Consider the following 15,392-nt stretch of genomic DNA (forward strand, 5'->3'; position numbering starts at 1 on the left):
GATTTTTACAGATAACGTCATCCAAGTGTTCTTCACTTTGTTGCAACTGTTCCTCAGCGGTCCATCCCAATATTCAAGATGACAGCCACATGTATGAAGACACTGGCTTGGTGAAGCAAGGAACTCATGGTGGAGCTCCAATGCAAAAAGGTTTTTTGAGGTGTAAGCAGGGACAAGGTGACCAAGGAGGAATTTAGAAACACCACATGCGGTGCAAGGATTGTGTTAGGTTAAACAAAGTTCAGTGGGAGTTAAGACTTGCATGGAATGTCAAGGGTAACAGAAGCAGCTTCTACTGCTACAGTAGTAATGAAAGTTTAACCAGGAAAACCCAATCCTGTTGCTGAATTGGGCAGGTGATCTAGTGCCAGCAGACACAGATGACACTGAAGGACTCAATACCTCCTTTGTTTCAGTCTTCACCAATAAGGTCTCAAAGGCATCTGGTATTTAGTGAATAGTTCCAAGAACCACCAGCAGTAGATGCATCCTGAGTCAGGGATGACTTGCAAGATCTCAACCTATACAAATCCATGGGATCAGAGAAGTTACATCCACGGACACCAAGATAACTGCCCGCTCTTCATCTCTGAGAAGTCACAGAGATGAAGGAAGGTCCTCAGTAACTGCAGGAAAACAAATGTAGCAACTACAGACCAGTCAATCTCACTAAAGTTCCTGGGAAAGTTATGGCGTTGTCCTCCTGGAATGCACTTTTCTGGACATACAGAGGAAAAGAAGGTGACTGAGAACAGTCAGCACGAATTTGCCAAAGGTAAATCATTCCTGACCAAGCCAATTGCCTTCTGTAATAAAATTACTAGCTTTTATGATGAGGTGAGAGCAGGGGATGTCATTTATCTCAAGGCTTTCAACACCATCTCACTGTAAATTAGGATGTTATAGTCTATGTTTCCTCATGTGGACAACCAGATGGGTAAAAAGCCGGTTGGATGATCAAGCCCAGAGAGTAAATGTTTAACACACTTTACTCCACCATGAAGCCAGTAACAAGCAGAATTATCCCAGGATAAACCCTGGGACCCATCCTGATTAACATCTTAATCTGCAATGAAGGGGAGGTAACACAGTACAGCCTGTAAAGTTTGCAGATAACACCAAAAGCAGAGAAGCAGTTGATAAACTTGAGGGCAGGGCTGCCATCCAGAAGAACCTAGATGGGCTGGAGGAATGGGCCAAGAGCAACCTCATGAAATTAAGTGCACACATGGATAGTTCTGCACCTGGAAAGGAACAACCCTATGCAACAGTACGGGCTGGTTTTAATCACAGAGGAAAATGAACCATCCACCTTTAAATGACACATTCAGCACCAAATTGTGAACAAACTGCAAGCCTGATCGTATTTAATTTGTATGGAACACAGTCCAGGTTACTATATAACAGCACTGAATGCACTCCCCAACCCCCACCCCCATACCATTATACATTAAAACCAGAGATTTCCATTTTCGAGATTACCTTAGCCTAGTTCTGGAAAAAAAAATTTTGGCTTACCCCTTACCTTTGTATGCAATAACTGGGTGCTCAGCTCTGTGGCAGTGGATATCTTCTGTGGTCCTTGGCTCCAGTATTCCTAATACCCCAAGTCCTGCCAACAACAGTGCAAGGAGGCAGCTTCCTTTCATGGTGGTCATGCTGTCTCCCACAGCAGTCACTTCTTTTAACTGGCTACTCTTCTTGAATTCATGTGGGAAGAGCACCTGGAGAATTCAGAGAATTCAAAGAAATTTACTCAAGCACAAGAGGCAGCCACAGAAAAAGTTAGATAATTCTTGATGTTTAAACAAAACAACATTGTTTTCTGACTGTGTAGTATTTGACTCCTCGAAAGTATGTCTTCAGCTGCTTCTCTAATGCATAAACTCATCAGTTATACAATTTAGGAATACCGATTTCTTTTATCACCCAGCAGGATTCAAAAACTTATTCACCCTGCCCCCCTTCTACTTTTACATTTCATTTTGTCATGTGTGTGAGGAAAATAATGTTCTGAAACATTATTTTTATTTTTAGATAGAGCAAATGTAGGTAAATCTACCTTCCATGTTCACTTGGATCCACTGCCCTTTGCTCTGCCTTCCTCACAAAGGAAAGAGTGCTTTGATTCCTTTCAAGTGTAAGGCAGGAAAGAAATTTCTCTCACATTACTGACTTTTGACAGACAATAGCCCTAGAGCATGTATTTTTTGCATCTCCATAGAATCTGTATAGCACAGCACAGAAAGTGGTAGGACAAGGTTCACCTCAAGGTTTAGTGATGGACTTGGCAGTCCTGGGTTAATGGTTGGACTTGATCTGAAAGGTCTTTTCCAACATAAATGATCCTATGATTCAATGCTCTGACAACAATACTTTTGCTATACAGGATGGAGGTTTACTGGTTCTGACACTGGCTTAATCCCAATCTGTTTGCTAAGACTGATGGCAAGGTTGCGTGTTGCAGATTCTAAAGCTAAAGACCCCTTGTCACTAAAATCTAGGCACCAAGCAATGACTTAATGTTTTTCATTCAGTATCACACTAAAGTTCAAGTTTCAAATCCCTGATTTTTTGAAACATCCAATAACCAGACACTTATTTTAAAAGCAACAGATTATTCACAGTGTTAATATTTTAGATCCAACCCAATTCCTTTAGCTTTATTATAACAAACATTCCAATCAGTAACAACCTAACGTGGTGACCCACGAAACTTTCACCACTAGCAGCTTTACTGACTCCCACAAGCTGGTTTGCTGATAGCACACAGTTATAAGACATCACTGCCTTTTGAGGGGGCAGGGGATGGGAGATTTGAGGCAACTCCATGATGGCAGAAATGTCATTCTGATTAATAATGGAGCAATTCAGGAAAAAATAATCACCAATATTGACTTCTAATACATTTGATCTCACTGAACTGCATTGTGCTGTTTAATATGTTGGAAACTTTCCATTCATGTAAAATAAATAACCTAAACACATGAAATAAAGGCCTGTTAATTAAAAGATACTTCACAGTAAGACCAGTTTGTTTTAAAAGCTAGACTCAGAAAGCAGAACGGGTAGCAAACACTGCTTCATAACATAACTGTAGCACCAGCATCATAAGATGAACTGCTTTTCTCTTCCAGCTTATTTTGCTGCCTTTAGAAGCTTCCAGCTAAGACCTGGACACATCTTATCCTCATTAATTTAAACTAAAATAAATAGATCAAAGACATAATACATCTGAGTGGTATATACATTTAATAGTTAATTTAGCCTCTTTGCTAAATTCACTTATGTTTCAGAAAAAAGAAGGCCGGAGTGGGGGAAGCTTCTAGGCTGTTAAATTCATATTCCTACCTTTCTAAGTAGTATACTTTATGATATCATATACCAATAGGAATCTGTCCCTATAAATTGCTTGTGGATCACAGCAAACAGTATCTACTCATAGAAATTCTGTGCACTCACATATATGGGGCATAAAGCACCTGTTCCAGTGTTTTGATAGTTCATTCTCTGCAAGGGTGAAATTTTGAGCATTATTCACTATTCTTATCCAAATTCAACAAGTTCACGTGGGTTATATCATAGCTAATGGATATTACTAACTTACAGATCATATAAGTACATTAATAACAACTAGTTATAATTCAGGTTTCTGTAAGATTACGTATGCCTATTTAGTAAGCAAAATGAGGGACAGATACCACCACATCACAGATTCTCAATAGCTGCTTTTCTTGTGCACAGTACAGAAGCAAGTATTCTAACACCTAGGAATATGGTACTTTCACATTAAAGAAACACAAACTTTATTTCTTTTACTTTGCAAAGTCTCGGAAATACCCATAAAGGTAAGAATATAATGGACAGATATTAAACAAGAATAAAATGAAACATTTGCACCGGAAGCTCAGCCTTCTCTGTCTCCTGGCTATAAATGAAGCCCCACAGTCTTTATATAACTAATCTGCTATAATCCAGCCAAGCTTCAAAAAACAGCTCTACCCAGGACACAACAAAAAAAGAATCCTGTTTATCCAGAAAGAAAGGACCAGTACTCTTCACACAGATACTAAAACTGTACATATTGATGGATGCCATGGTTTCCATTACAGAAAGAACACTGGCTTTCATGGGACTAATCCTAGTATACATTAGTAGTAAGATGTAAATATTGACAGGTCTGATGTCTTCTATCCTGCAGTTATCAAGAGGATTTCTCTGCACCTATCTCCTGTGTGCAGAACTCAGTATCAGAAGCAAAGATTCCTTCACAACAATACCTTTCCTCAGCCTCTAAATCTAAATAGCATCCTCTAGAAAGACAGGCTACTTTACATGCCATAGCTGGTCTCTGGCATAGTTGTTTACATGTCTAGTCATGCTGTGGGAGAATTTTGGGGCCAAATATTTTTTTTGCTGTGTAGCTGAACTCCTCCTCTCACCGCATGCACCTCACATGGTAAAAATGGAGGCAGTAAACACTCCTCTCTCTCAGTCATATTATCCAAAGACAAGGTTAGACTTTGAAGGAGAGATGAAGAACGACACAAAACACACACCTTCCACATGTACCCACAGCATATGAACAGATGAACAGACACCTTAGAAAAGCCTTCAATACCAAATCCCTTTCCACAGAATTTGCAGGCGTTAGTTTTCTCTCTCCTTGAGTAAGGACTGCCACACAAGTTCCACCTCTGGCTGAGATACCAGCGGTAAGAGTGAGCCTGTGGAAACAGCACCTGAACTCCGTACCCATGCAGCTCTGAAACACTGCAACTGAGAGTCATAAGTCTCGAAGCAGGCACAGGAGTCTTTCCTGAATTAGGCCCTTTTCCTTACTGAAAGTGCAACTATTGTGCCAAGATGTGATAGTTAGCCTGGAGTATAAGACACAAAAGCCAAGAGAACACTAAAAATGAAAAGGTTAGGCTAATTTCCTTGATTTCTGTAAAATTCCCATGTGAAAATCTCTCTCAATGAAATGAGAAATGAAATATAATGGGCAAGTCAAAACTCTTCAAAATATATCCATAATAGTGACACTGATTGTGTTTTTAACTATTGCTATGCATTCGGGAACCAGCACATATACCTGTATTATTCATATGGTTTTTCTATCACAGATCTTTAATCAGACTTCTGACAAATTGCATTTTACAAGTCTGTAAAACAATCTGAGGATGCAAACAGAAAAAAAGTAGAATTATAAAATGTACTATATATCATTACATTATTTTATTTGTACATGTAAAGGGTCTTGTTCACTTATTCTCTCCCTCCTTCACTTTTTTTTAATCTAGCTTGCCTAGAAGAAATATAAAGATGATAGAGGCCCACTAGGTAAATGTATTATTTTTTACAAACATTTCTCCATCAACAGTATTTGATGAGACAGGGGGAGAAAAAAAAAAAAAAAAAAGAGGCAATTCAAGATTTTCTATTTTAGCTGAGCCAACAAAAAGATAACTACTGCTAAAGAGGAAAAGTGAGAACAGCTAAGCATGCAAGGCATGTAACTGCTACTGCCAGGTCCAAGCAGATTCATTTAGAGACTATTCCCTCCAGGCACTGAAGTCATGTATTTAAAATTAAATAATCAGGATGTCAATATTTCTAGATCAGTTAAAACACATCATGCTGGAAGTACAATTTACCTCTGAATTGTAAACTACATTTCCTTTGATTAAAATACTTTGACTAAAATAAGCTGCTGTATAAAAAGAGTTGCCATACTAACTGCAGCTGTCCATCAGCAAAGATGCTTTTAAATAATTATCTTTGCTGATTTTCTAAGTGTCAGTTTAACTGCACTTCCAGTGAATGATTAAGTGAACTTCTGTCAATATGAGTACAGAAACAGCAGAATTTGGCATGGTTAAAAGATGCCAGTTTCAGTACTGATTCTGGATACATGCATCCACAAGCAGGTCTGGGATTTCCTTACATGCACACCAGTGTCTACTCTCACAGACACCGCTCATGTAATTTGCTGTGTGAGACTCACTTCACTTCCACAGGCACTTAGCTCCACTTCTTGGTTTGCAAAACAGTAAGAGTTTGATAAAAATTTACTCATGCTAACTACTTCAGATAACATGCACCTTTGTGCACAAGCATGAGCCTCAAAAAAAGTACTTGTCTAATGAAACAGACTGTACATTGTATGAGTTCATTAGAAGAGAATTATGAGTCCAAAGAAATATTGTTTCATATTGCTATTGTACATACTTCAAATAGTAATAAGTATTTCATCTTTGCTCATGTTAATTTTATTAATAATACCTAGTTTATCTATTGTACTGCTATTGGCACCTTTTTACAATTTATTAAAAGAACAGGACATTTGCTTGCTGCTGCAAGTGATGAGCAGACAGGTAGAACTGCTGTTTCCCCCTCAGCAAAAAAAACTCCACACTGTTGTGTATTGCTAGTAAGCATATGGACAAATTGGGAAAGAGGGTACCAGCAGCCATATGGTCATAAAATGGGAATACATGAACACCCCTATGATGTAGCTCAGTGCCTTTTTCTGTAATGGCTTTTTTTTAAAAGCCAAGCTCCTCAAATTCATAGACATCATTTCAGAGGAAGATTGTTAGAGAAAGAAATACATAAAAAAGACGCTGTCATCACATCTACCAAAAAATCTAACTGAATTCTCAGGCAGTGTGTACACTCTCAATTCTCAGTCCTTGCAACACGGCTAGTGAAAAGCCAGGGAGCCCTGAAGGAAAAGGGGATGGGGGAAGGCATCAAGAGGGCTGCATTAGTCTAAAATAACAGTGTTCCCCTCTCCTCTAGTGAAAAACGTGAATATTGAGTGTAAAAGACATGCACATTTCAGTTTTTCACAAATGAACTGTGATTCTTTTTAGTTACCCTTCTCCTAATAATCAGAGAATCATAGAATGGTTTGGGTTGGAAGCGGTCTTAAAGATAATCTAGTTCCAAACCCCCTGCCATGGGCAGGGACACCTTCCACTAGACCAGGTCACTCAAAGCTCCATCCAATCTGGCCTTGAACACTTCCAGGGATGGGGCATCCACAGCTTCTCTGGCCGACCTGTTCCTGTGTCTTGCCAACCTCACAGTAAAGAATTTCTTTCTAATATCTAACCTAAATCTGTTCTCTTTCAGTTTAAAGCCATTGTCCCTTGTCCTGTCACTACATGCCCTTGTAGAAAGTCCCCCTTCATCTTTCTTGTAGGCTCCTGTTAGGTACTGGAAGGCTGCTATGACATCTCCCTAGAACCTTCTTTTCTCCAGGCTGAACAACCCCAGCTCTCTCAGCCTGTCTTCAATGGCGAGTTGCTCCAGCCCTCTCTAGCTGGTGGCCCTTCTCTAGACTTGCTCCAACAGGTCCATGCCCTTCTTATGTTGGAGGCTTCAGAGCCAAATACAATATTCCAGGTGGGGTCTCACAAAAGCGGAGTAGAGGTCCACCCTTGTGAGACCTGCCCATCATGCTCCTTCTGATGCAGCCCAGGATTTGGTTGGCTTTCTGGGCAGCAAGCGCACATTGCTGGGCCATGCTGAGTTTCTTGTCCACCAACACCCCCAAGCCCTACTCAGCAGAGCTGGTCTCAGTCCATTCTCTGCCCAGCCTGTATTGGTGCTTGGGACTGCCCCAACTCACATGCAGGACGTTGCACCTGGCCTTGCTGAACCTCATGAGGTTTGCATGGGTCCACCTCTCAAGCCTGTCAAGGTCCCTCTGTGTAGCATCCCTTCCCTCCCTATGCACACAATATATAGACACAAGGTGAACAAATATCAAAACTCATTTAAATCCTGTTTCCAAAAAAACCAAATCAACCAGTTGTTTTTACTGTAGTGATTAACCCTGTTCCCCTGTCAAATGCATAAATAAAAGGTGTACTTGTTCTATAATATAGTTCCTTTGAAATACATCCCTTACTCAGTATAGTTTTAGAAAAACTATTTGTATTTGTGTATCACTCAGATACACAATCCGATTAGAGCAATAACTCAAACACCACCTCATTAAATATCAAGATGAGACTGGAGGCTATAGAGCTTCTTCAGTGAAATAATCCAGCCATACACCATCATGTCTCATTGCTGGACCCAGCAATGCAGACTGCTTGCTATGCGGCAGAGTGGCACTTTCTAATTTGTATTCTCATAAAGTGAGAGTCAGTTTCAATTAATAAACTGATTACCGAGCTCCTTCAACTTTTTTTTTTTTTTAATATTGCCATTCATTTCTGCAGTGGCATGAATATTAAGATCTGCAAGAGGCAGTCACCCATCAGCTGTCGTTGACTAAATGCAGTCAAAAATCAATCCTTGAATTCATAGTGACATTCTCTGAAAAGTCCGCTAATATCTGTAGCTGATGGTGACAACTCATAAAAGAAGAATCTGTCATCAAAGCTAGTTCTCCAGTGCTACCCAAAGAGCTGCGATACTTGTGATTTCCACTAAGGAAGCACTGCTTCAACGACACCAGCCTGAGTGAAGCAAGAAGTTCGTAATAATGCCTCAGATCTCGTTTATCACATCATGGGCATGTCTGCCTGATCGGTGGGGGCATAGCACCAGCAGATCACAGCTCCCTTGAGCAAGCACCAGCCAAGCACCACCACAAGCAGCCAAGAGTTAAGAATAAAAGTAGTCACATCAGTGTAGCCTAAGTCCAAGTTCCACCAAATCTCAGCTTTTTTTCAAACCCCTTTTCCTCTTAGCTATCCCTTAGCTCCTTGGCCTTTTTGATATCCTCCCAAGCCGCAGATTCCCACCTCTGGTTTCCCTCCCCTCACAGCTAGTCTCCTGGTCCAGCCATCCAGATCATCTTACCCATGCATTGCTTGGGAGGTCCACTGAACTGCAATCCTCATTCTGGTCGTCAGAAGTCAGTCTGAGGTGACAAAGGGAGGGATTCTCCTCCTCAGACTGACTACAAAGCCAGCACAATTTTTACTTTCCAAATAATTTTAATGGAAAAACAAAATGATAACGACTGTTTATAAATAAATGCCTGCAAAGTGAAGAAAGTTGGAAAGAAAACCAGAGGAAGTTTAACAGCCAGAGGAAAGGCGTGAAGTGAGAGGAAATGAGCCAGGAGAGGGCAGAAGTTTCAGCTCGTGCAGGGAAAGGAAACAAAGGGAAGAACTATCTGCAGACACATCCCTGCATTTCATCATCTTGTTGCTCTCTGTACCACACTTGCCTGCTCCTTTTCCAGTCGGTACTATTATTGGCAAACCAAACACATTTTCTTGGGCTCCACAAGATGGCAAATACCATCAACATGGCATAAAACACAAGCTGTTCTGTAGTAAAAATATACTCACAGGTGTTGTGAGTAATAGCAGTTCAGTAGACAGTCCTTAACAGGATCCTGTTGATTTTAAAAAACTACATATCTTCAAAATGGGATTGAGCAGATGCTCAGAAAAATGATCTACTGATGATTATGAAATACCTAGACACTCCTGTTTTGTAATGTGAAATTCAGGAACTTCCTGAGCCTGATACAGCAACTGTATTCACGAAAATTCCCACTAGCTGCTTGTTGGGGTCTTACCCTCTTCTCTGAGACATGTGCTGTTTGCTCATGACACAGACCAGCTGCTGGGCTGGATGCGCCTCTGACCTAGCACAGACATTCATTCCCATGTTCTGCAAAGAACTGCACTGCGTGGCATTTGTAGTCTGTACTTTATTCACTTCTACAGTCCATACAAGTCTGTATTTACAAGTTCTTCATAAAGCCTAGTGAAAAGTGAACATATGTTCCTGACTCCAAGACAAGGAAAATCCATTGCACAGGTTTTTACAAAGCATGTAGTACAGCACATGAGTTGCTACTGCAAAGAGAAACAGGATTTAGAATAGCCAGTCCATGGCATTTTTTCTTTAATATTCCTTCACCCATGTAGTAGGATCCCCTACAGTTTGGAAAGATATCTGTATCCTGGTTATAGTTGAGTCAGCAAAGACATCAGTTTCAACAGAATCATTTATTCATGAGCTGGACTTCCTTACAAACTGTCAGAAAACATGACATAAATTGTATTTCAGAAGTTTCTTTCAATTTATCCAGCAATGCTGTTAGTGGTCCTTACAAATATGCTTTCCAAATACCCCTGGCACGTTCTTGAGAGATAAAATATAGCATATAAAGCTATGGACAACAATTTTTAAAGCAAAACATACTTTCAGAGGCCTAGTAATGCTGCCCCTGAATGTAGATGCTATACTATGTATCACTACACCTCAGTAAATGAAAATTAGTTGTGAGAAATCTTATTTACCCATCAAACCTGAATATAATAGAAGTATGCTAGTCCACCTCATTGAACAGGAATTAATAAAAAAAAACAATGACCAGATAATTAAGGTATTTTTAACAATTATTTTCATCATATTTGATTAGCAAATGCAATCTCAGTTTATGGCACTGTTTTTTCCTTTGTTTTAAGCTACATAATTATGTTGATTTCACATAACTAACTACAAATTTTTTAGTAGACAAAAAAAAAAATTACAAAAGAGACAGTGTTTCAGTCTAGTGGAGAACTACTGCAATTATGACATTTCCTGAACAGCCTTCAAACTCTATTCTTCCCTAGCTGTACTGTTAAAATACTTCTTGTAATCTTCTGCTAAAAAGCATCTGTTCCCTATATAATAAGGGGCTCACAGAAAAAGTGAATTTTGAAATTTCACCACTGGGCATTAGGGATCTATGTGGAACCAGAGTCACAACTACAAGTAAACATGTGACTATTAATTTGCATTAACAACATGCTGAAACATCACTATATATGAAACAAAAAGTAATTCTAAATGACAAAAGCGCATGCTTTGAAAGCTGTCCACATGTCTTGCCTTCTACTGTGACCTATACCCAAATTCAGGTACAATGCAGGATGAGAGAAAGAGGAAATGCTCTAGCTTAGGGTGCTTTGTCATCTTTTTCTTTTCCCTTAACATTATTATAAACTGTCTTGTACTGGGAGCTATATAAAAAAAAAAAAAAAAAACAACCACAAAACCACACAAACACAGGTTTAAAAACACTACTTGATTGAACAAAAGGCAGTAGTTCAGGACTGGGAGGTGATCCATGCAATACAGCAGCAGACAACGCACCGAAATAACCACAGGAAAAAATTTAGCTGTGAAGAGAGAAGTTATCAGCTGAGGACAGAATGAAGAAGATGAAGGTTAGAGCTGGATGAAAAATTTATATATATCTTGAAGTTGTATAAAAAGTAGTTTTGAGTGAAGGCAAGGTTAATGGAAGCACGTAAAAAAGAGGTAATACGAAAGCAACACAAGTTTACCTGTTGCATTCTATATAAATTGGGAAGAGGCAATACAGAGATTAGAGTCATACATGTTGAATAATTAAAAGAGAAGATCATCGAATCACAGATTACTGCTGTAGGCATCCAGACATACATTTTTATATTTGTAAACTGTACAGGAAAACATACCAAAATTTGTACACAGGTGTAAAGAAACTAGGAAGACAGTAATACAACAACTGGCTTTTAAAAGAATTTATATTCAACTGAAAATAGTTCTTTACCATTTGTATGTCACTGTACAAAAGTACTTGATACTACTTGGGATTTAGCTTTTATAAGGACTTAATACAATACATCTTTAAATGTGAAACTAAAGGACAAAATTGTACTGCTAAAACAAAACTGTCACTGGATATTCTGCACATTAATACTAGGCAAACTTCCAAAATAAAGATTATATGTAAGTAGTTACTACTTAAAAGAACTGCTGGATAAGCTCCAACGTGTCATGAAATTACTAGTGTGACAGCTTGCTTCAGTTAATACAGGCAAATTTATCCTTCTCGTGGTGGGCTCAGCCCTGCAGTTCTTTGGCACAGTTTTAAAGGGCAGTGGTTATTAAACACATTTCAGGAAACGCATGGTGGTCACAGCTTTGACAGCCAAAATACAGTGGAGGAAAATACACTTTCTATGTCAAAGCCACTCACTCCTGTACCCCATTTGCAAATGCATTTCAGACTCTGACATCCTCCCAACTCGAGCCAATTACCAGCTTTTGATTTGTTTCTCCCATCAATAACCAACATAGTCTTTCTTTACAGCAACAGCTTAAGTGATACAAAAGTTTAGCAGACTGATACGAAGGAAAGGGAGAGGGTGAGGCAGCCCAGAGCTCCCATCCCACACTACCGCTATGGAACACCTCTGCTCCCCACCTATTTATTTATATGTAGCTTTTCTATGAGGGTAAGCACACAAAACACCCACTCATCTCACCAAGCTTCTGGATTCCTCCTTCAGTTCTTGGATAAGCAACAGAAAGAGTATCCTGCAGACAATGTTTAGGTAGACTAAACCATCCAGTGCCTGTGCTCTGATTATACAAAACGCCTAGGGTAAGCAGGCTACTATCTCACTTTCCTTGCTCTTTAACATTACCACTGCAAAGATGGCAATTTAGATAGTTATTTTTTTTTTACATCAGCAAGTTTTCCCATACACTTACAAAGATTTAGTACACAAATGAAAACACCGTTTAATGTTCCTCCTAACCCCATGATTAATCTCCCATGATTATGGACAATAGTGCTCAAAAGGGGACCCACGAATTCACATGACACTCTTCCATAATAGATTTTGCATTTAGATCTCCAATTCGATTGAGAACTGCAACACAAAAACCACACCACTCCTTTCTGTGCCCCATTCAGTTGTGTTAATATTCAGGTAATTCAGAGACATCACACAAACATGCCTCTTTTTAATTAAGAATATTAACTGTGTGGCTAACCATGCTGTAATTCTAAAGATGTCCATCAGAAACGTAGGAAACCCCGATGAAGCTATCAGAATCCTGGAATAAGAAGTCTGAAGGGAAAATCATGGCTTCTGTTAGATCTTTCTGAATGTTCATCTACTTTTTGTTAGTTTTTCACTAAATCTTGTATTCAGATACAGCCATATTACACCTTCTGTGAAGCATCAAGTTAATAAATCCTTTCCTAAAATAAACCAGGTAAAATAATTAAAAAAAAAATAAATGGAAGGCACAAAGATTTTTCAAAGACCATTCTACAGCTAAAAAGCCAGTCCATCAGAGTCTTCAAAAACCAAAGGCCAAGTTCAAAATTAATACAATGCTTACACTTTAAACCCCATGTATTCACATACAAAGGTTACACATGTATGAGGAACATCCCTGTACATGCCTGAACTTCCCATCAATACAAACTTGCTGGGTTTTTGCTAGATCCTAAGACATGGCATGACAGCAAAAAGAAAAAAAAAAGAAAAAAAAAAAGAAAAAAATCCTTTTAAAGAGAAAAAAACCTCATAGTTGTATTTTCATCCTCTAACATTATTGTTAAAAATTTAAGTTCTATTTTTAAGTCTGTTTAAAAGTAGTAAAACTTGACACAACAGAAATCATATTACTATCTGGTGGAACGCACTCAATAAAGCTGTCAAACAACAAATAAGATGTCAAATAACTTAAGGTTGAATGCAGAATGGCTTTTGACTTACTTGTTTCAATACACAGAAGCCTCCTGTGGATTTTCTTTACAGCACACATACTGTACTGCTCTGTGTATTTGTGTCTCAAAAAAATAAAATAAATACATTCCTTTTTTCCCCAAGTCTGAAATATACTCTTAAAAAGTTATTTTAACTCACTTACGTTTCCATATTTTATCTAATAGTTAATGATTATGCTCTTTTTAATGATTTTCATTTAACAGCTTTCAAGAAAAAAATATCTATTCCATTAGATTTCACAAACTAACAATGCTGTGAAAATCCAATTTCTTTGGTGACATCTTTCCCAATGGCTTCTCTGGCCGATGGTTTCCATCAGTCAAAGACTAAATTACGTAAGTGTCACTGATGTCTCCATCATATCCAAAATCACTTTAGACTTCTATAGCTTTGTAGCCGTCATTTTTCATTTATTATTTGGAATCTTAGAAGCATACAGTATGTATGCACAGATTGCATACATTGAAACATATGTTAGACTCCTCCTTTTGAGGAGTCTAAGATCTAGAGACCAAACGTGTCAAAGTCACCTTGAGCTCATAAATAGAAACATAGGATGATTATGTCTTCCCTTAGATTTTTCTAAAAATAAAGGCACTGGTTTAGCTATCCTAGTCTATTTTGCTTGCATTCAAATTTTCTAGTACCCCCACAGGTGCTTAAGGGGAAAGTTTCTGACTATTCCTACATTTTATGCTTCACAGTATATTCACTGGTGTCAAAGCAACAGCCCATGGAAAACTCCCTCCCCACTGTACCAGGCAAGGCTGTATGACCTGCGGTCAGAACATTCTTCACTAGTGTCGCCTAAGACTACCCAGATCTACACCCAAAAGCCATATAGTATGGTCTGCGCCCCTTTTTGCACTCCTTCTGTACACCTTCACATCCTCACATACTGCATTTCTCAAAAAAACAAATGCACACATGGCAAAGCATTCTACGAGTCCTTTCCTGAAATAACCACAACACCAATACATATGACAGTTGGGTGTCATACACTTTGCTGGGAGGACCACATGCCCACTTAGACAACAGCCCATAACAATAAGCAAAGGCATTCCCCTAGGTAGACTAGAATAGCCTCCAGTCCACTTTGCTGGCCTGCCCCTTCATCTTTCCCCATACCAAGTCTATGCCCCTGCTCCAACGCCACACCCTGAACAAAGACCCTAGGTCCCAAGCAATCTAGATCTTCCCAGAAGTCAGCTGTGTCAAAGCTTAGTCCAATACCAGCCGACCACAGCATGCCTCAACACCCTGATCCATGCACTCACTCATGATTGGTACCATTTTCTCCCTCGAGTCATCCCCTATCCCAAATGGAAACCAGCCACCAGCTGCATTTTTAAGACCACCATAGCTTCTGTACGCAAAGGGTAAAGTCTGGAGGAAGCTATGCTTATTAGAACACACTGCATCTCCTGCCACACACAGATCTTGCCCTTTCCATCTCCATCCACTGGAGTCCAGCTTCCTTCTCCCCTTTCCTCAATATCCTGCAGAGAAGCCACGCAACAACCTGCTTCTGCTGAGCTATGCAGACCCATCTCAGTCATAAGCTGGGTGCTGGCTAACCCAGGCTATGAACATGCACCAGCAACGTAATTTGATAAAAGGTATCACAAGATCCCACTCACTCCTCAGCAGCAAGAATGACGGCACATATGTAACCCACTCCCTTAGTTCATCCCAAGCTGCAGACCAGCCAACCAATGCACTCATGACAAGGCAGACTAACCCTTTTGCCCATTTGCTTAGGGATACAAAAATTTGGTGTACTACACTGGATGCACTGACACCTGAGAAGGGTGGGTTAAAAGACAAGAAAGAAAGGTCTCTGCATGA

At 39.4% G+C, this 15,392-nt stretch overlaps 1 protein-coding gene across 4 annotated transcripts in view; it reads right to left on the reverse strand.

Moving 5' to 3' along the window:
* The window catches only part of SEMA5A (semaphorin 5A), a 354,071-nt gene that overhangs the window by 243,308 nt on the left and 95,371 nt on the right, over positions 1-15,392 (reverse strand). For all 4 annotated transcript variants that reach the window (XM_037380621.1, XM_037380622.1, XM_037380623.1 and 1 more), the window contains exon 3: positions 1,526-1,724. In XM_037380621.1, the coding sequence (XP_037236518.1) occupies positions 1,526-1,658 (133 nt within the window). In that variant the 5' untranslated portion in view covers positions 1,659-1,724. The remainder of the gene's footprint in view (positions 1-1,525; positions 1,725-15,392) is intronic.

The sequence above is a fragment of the Falco rusticolus genome, chromosome 3 (genome assembly GCF_015220075.1).
Source record: "Falco rusticolus isolate bFalRus1 chromosome 3, bFalRus1.pri, whole genome shotgun sequence".
Lineage (NCBI taxonomy): Eukaryota > Metazoa > Chordata > Aves > Falconiformes > Falconidae > Falco > Falco rusticolus.